The 12,887-nt window shown below is 46.0% G+C and overlaps 1 protein-coding gene across 1 annotated transcript in view; it reads right to left on the reverse strand.

Moving 5' to 3' along the window:
- LOC119914600 (nidogen-1-like) overlaps positions 1-12,887 on the reverse strand; it is a 62,542-nt gene that overhangs the window by 2,945 nt on the left and 46,710 nt on the right. Inside the window, exons 13-19 of the mRNA XM_038734005.1 lie at positions 7,749-7,988; positions 7,471-7,643; positions 5,252-5,378; positions 4,069-4,240; positions 3,792-3,949; positions 3,560-3,683; positions 2,435-2,547 (exon numbers count right to left, since the gene is read on the reverse strand). Of these exons, the coding sequence (XP_038589933.1) occupies positions 2,435-2,547; positions 3,560-3,683; positions 3,792-3,949; positions 4,069-4,240; positions 5,252-5,378; positions 7,471-7,643; positions 7,749-7,988 (1,107 nt within the window). The remainder of the gene's footprint in view (positions 1-2,434; positions 2,548-3,559; positions 3,684-3,791; positions 3,950-4,068; positions 4,241-5,251; positions 5,379-7,470; positions 7,644-7,748; positions 7,989-12,887) is intronic.

Raw genomic sequence — 12,887 nt, forward strand, 5'->3', positions numbered from 1 at the left:
AAGATCAGATTCAGTGTGACTGGGGCTGTTCACTCTTAACAGCAGCTGCTAGACTTCACCAAACTGAGAAAAGGGAGGTGTTAGTTTCTGGTGATGTTGATCACTAAACATGCCGCAGAGTAAAACAGAGACGTCAGGAAGTAGATGAACAGCTCATCATTGTGAACTGAAACCCATCAGCATTACTTAGAAACCAGCAGGTGGACACTGACGGCTGTATGGGCCCAGAGCCAGATGTGAGTCTCCATATCCACAGCTGCCCCCCCTCGTGGTCACTTCACCCCGCAGTTCCCACGCTTACATCCCTCTGCATGCTATATGCGCCTGGAATCGATTACTACGGTCACCGAGTACATTATACTGCTCGGATCCCACAGAGCTGTTCTGGGGCCTGGTCTTTGTGGGGAACTGAGTTTGTTTGATTTGACATGAGTCAAACCTGCAAATGTGCAGCTTATTCACAGTCAAGACTTTTTAGGGTGACTTTTTAGGGTGACTCTCCATTTATGAACCCATTTTCAAATACCGGTACATTCAATGAACATTAACACATGAAAATCAAAACACAATGCTAAAAAAGTCACCTGTCTGTCATTAGGAAAAACATAACAACTGCAGATATATTACAGTGGGTAAGTCATGATTTTTATTTTATTAATTTCATCAGTGCACGGTCACATCTGTCTGCACAACACGCATGTTGGATGTTGAATTGAATTTCTCTCCACTGTGGCTGCCTGAAGCTACACTTTCCCTGTCCTGCGACTTCCACAAGACAACAAAAAGGGGAACAGAGCACGAGTGTTACTTTGTGGCTATAACAAAGCCGTAGACACAGTAAAGATAACCTGCAACCCCTGCTGGAGCAAGAGAACTACACAACGATCAGTATTTAATGATTCATTAGGCTGTAATCAAAAACCATGGTAAGTCAAATTTTCGGGACAAACCGGACTGGAGTCGGGACAATTGCTCGTAATTCGGGACTGTCCCGAATTTTCCGGGACGTCTGGTCACCCTAACAGAGCAGATGAACCGGGCAGGAAGTCAGACATAGAACGGCATAGAGAATCCGGTAAATTTTCAAAATAAAACACCCTTTGCAGACTCCCGATCGTACATAAAGAAAAAACACAGTTAAAACAGACAAAGGAAAGAAATAATTTAACTACGTAGCTACTTAACTATAGTAGAAGCACAAAAATAAAGGACAACTGAACAAATAAGCAAAATCTGAACAAGTCAGCTAAATCAGCCAGGCAAAATGCTCTTATTCTGAAATGCTCCATGTGGATATGTAACATTAGCCTGCAGAGAGCGGAACAGAACGGGCTCACAGAGAGCTGTTATCTGTAGTTGAAGCACACAGAATGACAAATTAACGTGTAGGCTAAACGCTGCGCTGCTTAAACACTTCAGTCTGAGTTGATGCCGGAAAAAGATGCGGCATAGCCAGTCTGTTCGGCTGACACCATGATCCCACATGTTTTCCTATGGTTTTGTTTGTTGTTGTAACATGTAACATTTTAATCGCCGCCTTCACGATTAGCTAATCGCGTTCCATCAAATCACAATTATCGCAATAATCGTTCAGCCCTACTGCACTTCTCAAGCATGATGACCCTGCAGCAGCTTATTATGACCCATATTTATGTTTCCTGTTAGGCCGTGACCTCTCGAGTCAGAAGAAGTCAGGTGACGTAGTATAAAGTGCGACAAAATCCATGATTCCAGCTAGCATAGTGCAGCCCTGATTGATCCAAACTCCATTCAGAAAACAAACATTTTTAAAGTTGTCCTGCTGTCTTTCTGACAGACCTGACAAAGCATGAATTCATTTGTTTAACAAATCTGCATCATGTTGTAGTTTTTTCGGCATCAGTTTGATCCATTTATTGCTATTTAATCGTAGCAAAATGTTTATTTTGGTTTCACACTGCTGTATCGCAGGTTGTGTTTATTCACTTATTGTGTTTGGCAACGGTCCAGCGAATCTGCGTTTGGTCTGAATGCACAGTAAGAAGGTGGTGGGGTGGATGAGTCAAGTAAACTCAGGACTTTCTCTCAGGAGACCGAGGTTCGAGTCAAAGGTGACATGTTTTAAGTTAAATAAAGTTTTGTAGATTACTTACGTGATGTACTCTCCACAATCTGTTCCTAAACCCAACCCAGTGGTTTTGGTGCCTAGACTAACCAAACTACAACTTTTTTTTACAACGTTCACCACGTGTTAAACATCACGTGACTTACACAACGTACTGAGAAGTTCCAGTACACCTCTTACTGAACCGGCACTTGCCAACGTTTGCACATGTTTTTTTGGGCAACAGTCTTGTATGTTGTTTAGTAGAGACTTTAAAATCAACCTATTTAGTTGTTCAGCTGTGAGGTCGTGTTGTTCTAAACCGATCTGCTGTGTGTATCTGAACTGTACCTTGTGGACACTGCGTCGGTGTCGTGGTGATGCCGTACAGCCGAGAGCGTTTCTGTGGCAGAAACTCCCCCATCTCTTTCTCCAAGTGGCGGTCCACAGAGACCACCGCCTCCCTGAAAAAGAACCACAGAGACCACACGCAGATGTTTGATGAACACACTTAACTTTAATGTGACAGTTCCAGTCAAACAACGCAGCGTTTACGGCACAGCAGGACTGTTTATTTCACATCCACTCAGCCGGTTAATGGACGTGTGACTGAGGTTTGTGGACAGCTTCATCGTAATCATGTTGACGACGAGGTTCACTCTGTAATGCCGCTGTACAGTCAGAGGGAACGTACACTAAACCATCAGCTGACTTCAGCTCAGGTCCAGGAGTCACATTTCATTCATATTATATCTGGTCCGTTTGTTAAAATATCCACCGTGTCCACGTATTTTAATGTAAGACCACATAATGTCTCTCCCTGTGTTTCTCTGCCAAATATACATTTGCTTACTGTTAACACACCTGGGTGGTCCGCACAAGTAAAGTCTCTGCGGGGAAACACAGCTCATTTTACAAACTGTGAACTCATGTGACCACATGTTCATCTCACTATGTAGACGGAGCATCTTTGGCACAAACATGTTTTCATTTCTCTCAGGTTGAAGCTGCAGGTCGTGAAAACGTTCTACCTTCTGAGGCAACAGATTGAGTTTAAGAGTCTTTGAGTTTTAGTTCTTTACTTACTGGCCCTCCCTCCAAAAGTTATTTATCAGTGTTACAACAAAACCAAAGACTTATAAGTTATGTTATACTGTTAACATGTTTAATCGGTTATTAAATACATTCTGGATATAAAAAAAAACTAAACTAAAATGTAATCAAGGTCGCCATGGTAGCGACTTGTCAGTCACCTTGTAGCCCCGCCCTAAAGCCTCCCCTGCTTCCTGGTCTCTGTTCCTCTAAATGGGACCATAATTTACTAAATGAACATCATGCTGTGTTGAAGAAGACTTGAAACTAACGACTGAGACCATAAACTCATCAGGAAAGTGTTTACTAGTGTTTACTAGTGTTTACTCCCGACGTTACTTTTTACTGGTTATTGTCGAGCCCTGGTATGTTTTTGTGTGTTACCTCCTCCAGTCAGTGTAGTAAAGGTTTCTTCCAAAGGAGACGAGGGCGAAGGGATACTGGATCCCGTCAACGATCGTCCTCCTCAGCCTGCGGTGAGGATCCATACACTCAACCTTACGGGTACCTGCAGACCCAATCAGTCGATCAATCCATCACCAACAGTGAGGAACGCATGAGTGGGAATACACCAACACATGAGATGACACTCAGGTTCCTGTCACGTGTGTCTCACCTGCGTCGGCCCAGCAGAGCTGCTGGCTGTCGAGGTCAAAGGTCAGACCGTTGGGGAGCCCCAGGTCGTCTTTCACCAGGACAGTCCGATCTGTCCCATCCATGTTGGACATCTCAATTTTAGGCCCGTCTCTGTTCCAGTCTGCCCAGTACAGCCGCCTGCCGGACAAAACCAGTCAGACCATCATCATTACCGCTGTTCCTGCTTCTGTTCAGGTTCAACGATCACGTTTCTTCTCCTCTGGACTCAAACCAGGAGTTCGGTTTTTAAAACTCACCCGTACGCCGGGTTTGTGACGATGGGTCGAGGGTTGATCAGATCGGTGTCGAACAGGACTCGGCGCTGGCTCCCGTCCAGCTTGGAAACCTCCACGGTGTCACGCATGGAGTCGGTCCAGAAGAGGAGACGGGCCACGTGGTCGATGGCGATGCCTTCAGGACTCTGGAGATCTGAGGAGGGAAGGTTCAGACACCGTTCAGACTCTGAATCAACCCCATCAGCTCGCCCCACCGTCACACACTCTGTCTCTGATGATCTGGACTGGACTTATTTTGTTTTCTTTTAAGGTAAATGTGGTACCTGGTACTATTTCATGGTACCCTATGAAATACGTCAATTTTTTTGCAAGATTCTGTGTTTTCCATTCAAAATTGTTTTAGCGCACATCCTTTACAAACCTGACCAAACATATGTTTTTAATTTTTTTTAATCGATTATCTGACTCCGCTCACACAGTCACGAAATCTTGGATCTTGCGTCTTGTATTTTCCGATGTGGTTTCACTTCTGTGAGTTTGTTAGCTGTTGCTACCGTGCCGTCTTAGATATGACAGCGTGTGTGTTTGTGTGGAGGAGCTGCTAAGCTGAAACACACAGACAGGACAGAAGTAGCACCAGTAACCACCAGAACAACGCTGCGCGACTAAAGTTCAAGACTTTTGAGGCAACGAGTGAGAAGCAAATTCCCTGCGTTTGTGTGTAAAAAACGCTTGATCTCGCACGCCTGTTTTTTGGGGGGGACGTAGCCTATTTATATATATTTTCGTCATTCTTTCAGGGGGGGCCGCCCCTTCAAAACAACGGTAGGGGAAACACTGGGATTCCTTCTGTGTTTCTAAGGAGGTTTCTACCGGGAGCCCAGTGACCACAGAGGTCGTCTCCTCTCCAAAACAAACGGACCCGCTCATTAAAACATTAAAGACACTGAATAAAGAAGTTTCATCCTAATTTAGTTGTCTCTCTTCAGCAGACACTGGGCGAGACACACGAGCTGACATTTTGAAGGGGTTATATATCTGCGATGGAAAACTGAGGACAGGGCGGCAGGCGAGTTCAGCTGGTAACATCCGTAACGTCAAGGGGCTTAAATATTGTCTCTGGATGTAACTTGCAGGCTGCAGATCTGAAAGTGACTTCATGTTGTTTTCATTCCCTGCTGTAGTCCTTTTGCGTCCGGTTTACCTTTGGTTACGACTGGGATGATGTCTCCTCCGCTCAGACTGGCCCTGCTGATGGCCGGCCCGGTGATGTCGGTCCAGTAAACCATCTTCTCCACGCAGTCGTAAGCCACAGCGATCACCACCCGGTCCTGAGAGACAGTAAGAGACAGAAGCTTTCATTCATCTGGAGACCCCCTCAAAGAGTCTTTTGTCTGAAGTGACAGGGCGTCAAGAGACTCGATGCTGACGGAGAGCTTTGTGTTCAGCTGCAGCACATTAACTGCTCTGAAATCTGTTAAAGAACAATTAAAGGGTTGTTTCAGAGCGACCAGGAATGCTCAGAAGTGGTTTAACTGCTTTCAGGACAAACAGTGACTCTGTGTGACTCGCCTTTAATATCTATACACGAGGAATTAATGTCGTCACCAGAAAAACTCTCCGAAGCAAAGATCGTTCAGTGTTTACCCCTAACCCCTTCCTGACAGGAATAATGGCAAAAACAACCGGAGAAAAAAAACAGAGTTTTGTTCATTTTCCCCTGAAACGAAGATTATTGTTGAAGGAAAAGTCTCAACATTTTGGACGATTATCGATGACAGGACATTCTTTTGATGACAGGACATGTTTATCTTAGCAAAGACTGGATGCAGGGAGAACCTGCTTGCCTAGCTCAATCAAAAACCTCCAGAGTGAGGTTGGATATCGAGACTTGTTTCTAAATTTAGGAGAAACATGGATTTCTTAAGAAACCTGCGTCCTTGAAAGCAGAAAGCTCGGAGCTTATGTGCTGAAAGTGGCGCATCTTTTTAACCGTGCTCGCAGCATAGCTCTATGGATGGCCGTGTTGGTCCATCACGTTGGTCCAGACTGAAATATCTCAACAACTATTTGATGGATTGCCATGAAATCTTGTTACAGACAGTCATCATCCCCAGGCGATGGGATCCTAGCGATTTTGGTAGTCCTTCGACTTTTTCTTTAGCGCTACCAGCAGGTCAAAGCTTTAAAGTATCCAGTGAAATATCTCAACTAGACAGAAATTTGGTTTAGACATTAATGCTTCCTATTGTCACTGTGAGCATGTTAGCATGCTGGTGTTAGCATTTAGCTCAGCTCAGTACAGAACAGCCTCAAAGCGTGGCTGTAGACTCTTCTTCTTGTTGCTGAATGTTCTGGTTTCTTGTCTAGTTTATGTTAAATGTAACACAACAGTTGATAGGGCTGGACAATGTGGCCAAAAATGTTATCATGATAAAAAGTTTCATATCCTTCGATATCGATAATTATCACGATAAGTATCAAATTGTTATTTCTTTGGAGTTTAAAGGCTGATATTTGCCCCTGAGTGAAAGTTGAAGAAACCTGATAACCATCAGTGGTTTAAACTCTTCTTTATGGTCAACACTTGAGGCCAAACAGTGGATCACTTCACAAATCTGAGGCAGAACATTCAAAACAACTATTTTAAAGTCTTTGTAAACAAATATGCACGAGTAAAAACTTTTTTCAGTTTCAAAATTCCTAATTCGTGCATGATTCAAGTGAAAAAAGTCAAACATTTATTGAATATTTATTGAACATTTGTTATATTGTTAAAAAAAATGATATTACGATTATTATTGTTATTGTTTTATTGTCCAGCCCTAGCAGTCGATGAGTTCACCTTCACAAACGGACACAATCAGTTCACCAAAAACATGAGCATGTTCACTGATCGGTGCTGTTTGAGCATGTTTATGCACAAAACTGCCTGTCTGTGCTGTCAGACTTTCACATTTGCATAACACTGTACATCCTCCCACGTAGTTGTTGTATGTGGATGTGTAAACAGTCTCTATGTACCCTGATTCAGAAGATGCAAAGTCCTTCGTCTGTGTTAAAAATAAAAACGCCTCTGTTGCCAAATATGGCCATGCATCATTCATTAAAAGAGAGCTATCTTCCTTCTGCTTTCTATCAAAGAAATAGTTTCAACACTTTTGGGGTCTTAAATGATGTTTGTTGGGTACGTAAAACATCTCAAATTGAGTTTGACTGTTAAAATGGTGCTAAAACCCTGAGCTAGCATTTTTTGTGTTTTACAACAAATTCCTATAATTCTTTTCACAACATCCATCTTGTTGTTTTCCAGGTTTAAAAGGGTTAATAACCGCTCATTAAGGCAGCACTTGTCAAGTCACCTAAAAGATCTAAAACCTGTTGGTGTTTTTAGTGGCGAAATGTAATCTAACGTTGTCTTACGGGGATGTGCAGCAGAGGTTTGGCCTCCTCCTTTGTGATGTTATATCCGTTCAGAGGGACGTGTTCGATCTTTCCGCTCTGAGCGAATAGCAGGTGTGTTCCCGCAGTGACAGGGTGGACGTCGGGCCGCGGCGTCGGACCCACCGGAGGAGGAGTCACTGCATGGTCAATACCTGCGTAGGAGAGGAAAGGTCATTGTTCAAGTGAGGCAGACTGTATTCCTGCATCCCTGAGACGACAAACAGCATGGAGGTAGAGGTATAATAATCATGACTCACATAGAGCAGTGCTGCCGGGTCCGGTCCGGGTGTTGGGGATCTCCTGGCCGTTGGCATCCACACACCAGCACTGTCCGATGCTGGCGTGGCACTGCGTGGGCTGGTAGGCTCCATGTTCGTCACACTGAGGGACATAGTGACCGACGGCCGGCCGAGGACTGAAGAAGGAGAAAAACCCGGAGGTGGAGGTGGCGGTCTGGACACTCTCTCTGTGACTCTCACACCTGGTCTTCTCTCGCTCTGCGAACACACACATCTGCAGCTGTTAGCAACATGGAGAGCTCTGCTGAAGGCGAGCGTGGGACTCATTTCAGAATCTGGGTTTAATTTGGACTTCAGAAGTGTTTTGTTTCTGTCAGCACTGATACACTTTCAAAGGAGCAGCTGTGGCTCAGGAGATAGAGCGGGTTGCCTGTTAATTGGAAGGTTGGAGGTTCAATCCCTGGCTCCTCCAGGCTGCATGTTAAAGTGTCCTTGGGCAAGATACTGAACCCCGAATTGCCCCTGGTGGCTGTTCTGCCAGTGTGTGAATGTCAGTTTCTCTTTGAGCACTTAGGCTCAGTGTGTGAATGGTGAATGCAGATGTACAGGTGCTGGTCATATAATTAGAATATCATCAAAAAGTTGATTTATTTCAGTAAGTCCATTCAAAAAGTGAAACTTGAATAATGTATACATTCATTCCACACAGACTGATATATTTCAAGTGTTAATTCCTTTTAATTTTGATGATTATAACTGACAACTAATGAAAACCCCCAAATCAGTATCTCAGTAAATTAGAATATTGTGAAAAGGTTCAATATTGAAGACACCTGGTGCCACACTCTAATCAGCTAATTAACTCAAAACACCTGCAAAGGCCTTTAAATGGGAAAGGAAAAGATGTGGTAGAAAAAAGTGGACAAGCAATAGGGATAACCGCACCCTGGAGAGGATTTTGAAACAAAAGCCATTCAAAAATGTGGGGGAGATTCACAAAGAGTGGACTGCAGCTGGAGTCAGTGCTTCAAGAACATCTCGGGTTACGTATGTAACCCTTGTTCCCCGAGAAGGGGAACGAGACACTGCGTCGATGACGACACTATGGGAACGCCCCTGGGCGTGGCAGGGCTGAACTATGAATGAAACTACTCCAATCCTATTGGTGTTACTAGAACAGTAGTGTGTGACAGCGTAACCGGAGGGGGTATATAAGCACGCCGACACATTAGCCCCTTTCTATGAAGCAAGGCACTCCAGGCGGGGTGAGGTGTGGTGGACCGACGCAGTGTCTCGTTCCCCTTCTCGGGGAACAAGGGTTACATACGTAACCCAAGACGTTCCCCTTCGAGGGAACTCGAACTGCGACGGTGACGACACTATGGGAACGAGATACCCACTTAGGCCGCACCTAAACCCCGCCTGCCCCCAGCGTGCAGAACCTGACCACGACTAGGAGGAGAGCGCACGGGTGCCGGGTGCAGAAGGCAGGTCCAGACTGTAAAACCAGATAAAAGTGTGAGGGGTGGCCCAGCCAGCCGCATCACACAAATCCTGGAGTGACGCCCCTGCAAGGAGGGCCCTACAAGCCACCATGCCTCGAGTAGAGTGCGCCCTTACGGCCATAGGTGAAGGCAAACTGCGCACCTGATAGGCCAGGGAAATAGTCTGAACGATCCAGTTGCTGATGGTGTGTTTAGAAGCGGGGAGCCCAGCCTTGGGGGACCCGAAACACAGCAACTGGTCTGCTTTCCTCCACCGGGAAGACCTCAGAGTGTAAATACTCAGCAGATGAAGTCTCCCGTCCTCTGCCGTCACATGAGGTGGGGGATGAAACGCCTGCAGCACCGTGGACCCTGCCAGTCTGGCCGGAACCTTAGGGACATAACCTGGACAAGGGTGCAGGATGGCCCTGACCCTCCCCGGGGCAAACTCCAGGCATGGGGGAGACACCGACAGTGCCTGGAGATCCCCCACCCTCCTCAGAGAGGTGAAAGCGAGGAGAAAGGTCATTTTAAGGGTCAGGTGCTTGGCCTCAGCCGACTCCAGGGGTTCGAAGGGGGCCTCAGCCAGCGCTTCGAGAACCACTGCCAGGTCCCAGGTGGGAACCCTGGAACGTGTCACGGGTCTCATCCTCCGGGCTCCACGGAGGAAGCGCACGACCAGCGGAAGCCTCCCCAAGGGCCCATCACTCAGAGGGGCGTGGAATGCTGCAATGGCAGCCACATATACTTTGAGCGTGGACGGGGAGAGGCCAGCGGAGAAACGGTGCTGGAGGAACTCCAGTATCACAATTACCGAGTAGGTAACTGGGTCCACCGCCCGTTCTCTGCACCAGGTGATGAACACATTCCACTTTAGGCCGTACATCCTTCTCGTGGACGGGGCTCTGGAGCTGAGCAGCGTTTCGACTGCTCCTGTCGTCAGACCCGACTCGATGCGTGCGGGAGACAGGTGGGCCCGCATCGTCGTTGAGTCCCACACCACCCCTAGGAACGCAGTCCGTTGGGCGGGTGTCAGCACACTCTTCTTCGCGTTGAGCCGCAGCCCCAAACGCTGAAGGTGGGCGAGGACGACATCTCGATGCCGAACCGCTAACTCTCGAGACTGGGCCAGGACGAGCCAGTCGTCGATGTAGTTCAGTATGCAGATGCCCTGGAGCCTCAACGGAGCCAGAGCTGCATCCATGCATTTGGTGAACGTGCGGGGAGATAGTGCTAGGCCGAACGGAAGAACCTGATACTGGTAAGCCGTGCCCCCGAAGGCGAACCTCAGGAACTTCCTGTGAGAGGGACGGATGGAGATGTGGAAATAAGCGTCTTGTAGATCTATCGTGACAAACCAATCCTCGGCGACCGCGGGGCCAGTGCCACGAGGGGAGCGCATCCGACCATTCTCTAGGAAGAGAGCCGCTCGAGACCTCAGCACCCTCAGGGGCAGGGCCTCGCAATGGTCGCAGGCAGCCCCCTCGAGAGCCGCCTGAGCATGCGACATCCCCAGGCATGAGACGCACATCCCATGGGTATCACCTTCTGTGATGAAACGCTCACAAGGGAAGACACACTGTCGGAATCGCTTTGACATGATCTTCTGCTGTCTGGATGTCAGGTAGGAAAATGGAGCTTCCAAACATAGCCAGAGTGCCTGCTGAATAGAAAGAAGCTAATGTGTCTTATGTGCCGGCGTGCTTATATACCCCCTCCGGTTACGCCGTCACACACTACCGTTCTAGTAACACCAATAGGATTGGAGTAGTTTCATTCATAGTTCAGCCCTGCCACGCCCAGGGGCGTTCCCATAGTGTCGTCACCGACGCAGTTTGAGTTCCCTCGAAGGGGAACCACCACGCACAGACGTATGCAAGACATGGGTTTCAGCTGTCGCATTCCTTGTGTCAAGCCACTCTTGAACAAGACACAGCGTCAGAAGCGTCTCGCCTGGGCTGAAGACAAAAAGGACTGGACTGCTGCTGAGTGGAAATCAAGGTCCCAGAGTCTTGAGGAAGAGAGGAGAGGCACAGAATCCACGTTGCTTGAAGTCCAGTGTAAAGTTTCCACAGTCAGTGATGGTTTGGGGTGCCATGTCATCTGCTGGTGTTGGTCCACTGTGTTTTCTGAGGTCCAAGGTCAATGCAGCCGTCTACCAGGAAGTTTTAGAGCACTTCATGCTTCCTGCTGCTTACCAACTTTATGGAGATACAGATTTCATTTTCCAACATGACTTGGCACCTGCACACAGTGCCAAAGCTACCAGTAGCTGGTTTAAGGACCATGGTATCCCTGTTCTTAATTGGCCAGCAAACTGGCCTGACCTTAACCCTATAGAAAATCTATGGGGTATTGTGAAGAGGAAGATGCGATACGCCAGACCCAACAATGCAGAAGAGCTGAAGGCCACTATCAGACCAAATTACCCAGACTTTTAGTCAATAAAACCTGATTAAAAAATAGTATACAGTGGACTAAATATGACACAAACTAACAAGGACATTTGACACAGGACCAAGACTAAAACTAAATTTTAAAAAGGCTGACAATTAACACTAATACAAAACACAACTTTATTCACTGGTTTTGGTGAAACTGGATCAGATTTGATGGAGAAAATATTTTAGCTATCTGTCCATCAGGAAACTTCGGAAATCCACACATCCACTCCATCTGTGGCTGACTTCTTAGAAAAGAACCGCTTTGAGTGTTTCTGTCACTCCTCTGTGAGAAGGAGATTAAGCTAGCAGCACCTACATTTGGAGTGCACACGTATTCAAGCCTTTATGGTAACTGAAGCGGCCCAGAGCGAGCTGACAGGCAGGTTAGAGACTTTATCCTGTCAGTTTGTCTCTTTACAAAGACAAGTGCTGCAGTATGAGAGTCCTACTGAAGAGAGGCTGTGAAGTCTTCATGTTACGCCTTACGAGAACCACATACAATATTATTTATCAAACTGGCTCGGACTGGATGGATTTAGTGTGAGGATACACATGTGACAACGTCTGGTTTTTAAAATAAGGCATCTGTGCAGGATGGAAATAAGATTATTTGGATTATATTCACAGAAAGTATAAAACATATTACATGTGGCCATTAAAAGTAAATGGACACATGTAATTTACTTAATCGGACCCTCTCGGGCGTCGGACCCCCCCACTATAGTCTCTCCACATCCTGTGGGACACACTGAGGAAAAAACACATTTGACTGTTTAATTTATGCAGTGGTAAAAGTTAATTTTAAAAATGTGAAAAACCTTGTTCAGTATTCAGGAATGTTCTTCATTATATTAAATTTCTGCCAAGAATTTTCATTTTGGTGCATCCCTAACTTTTACTGTCCTGTTTTCAGGGGAACATTTTTCTAAAATCTGATATTCTTTGCTTTTAAAACTCAGTTGGTTTCTTCTCTCTCATAAGTAGTCATAGTCTTAAAAGGGCCAAGCAGAATTGAGTTTTCTCTGCTGTTTTGACTGTTTTTACCAAGATTGTTGTGCAAACAATCTGTATTTATGGTGACGATCTTGAGTAAGAGGATATAAATATCGTACAAGGTTTGAAAGGTAAGAGAGATGGGAAACCAAAAAAGCAAAACTATGGAAGATGAAAAGTCTGGTTATTCATAACCCATTATTGTTATTATTATTATAAATTATGGGTGAACTAAT

This window comes from Micropterus salmoides, unplaced genomic scaffold, assembly GCF_014851395.1.
Source record: "Micropterus salmoides isolate LMB-PRFRI ecotype aquatic unplaced genomic scaffold, ASM1485139v1 Ms_hic_scaffold_1, whole genome shotgun sequence".
NCBI classification, from domain to species: Eukaryota; Metazoa; Chordata; class Actinopteri; order Centrarchiformes; family Centrarchidae; genus Micropterus; species Micropterus salmoides.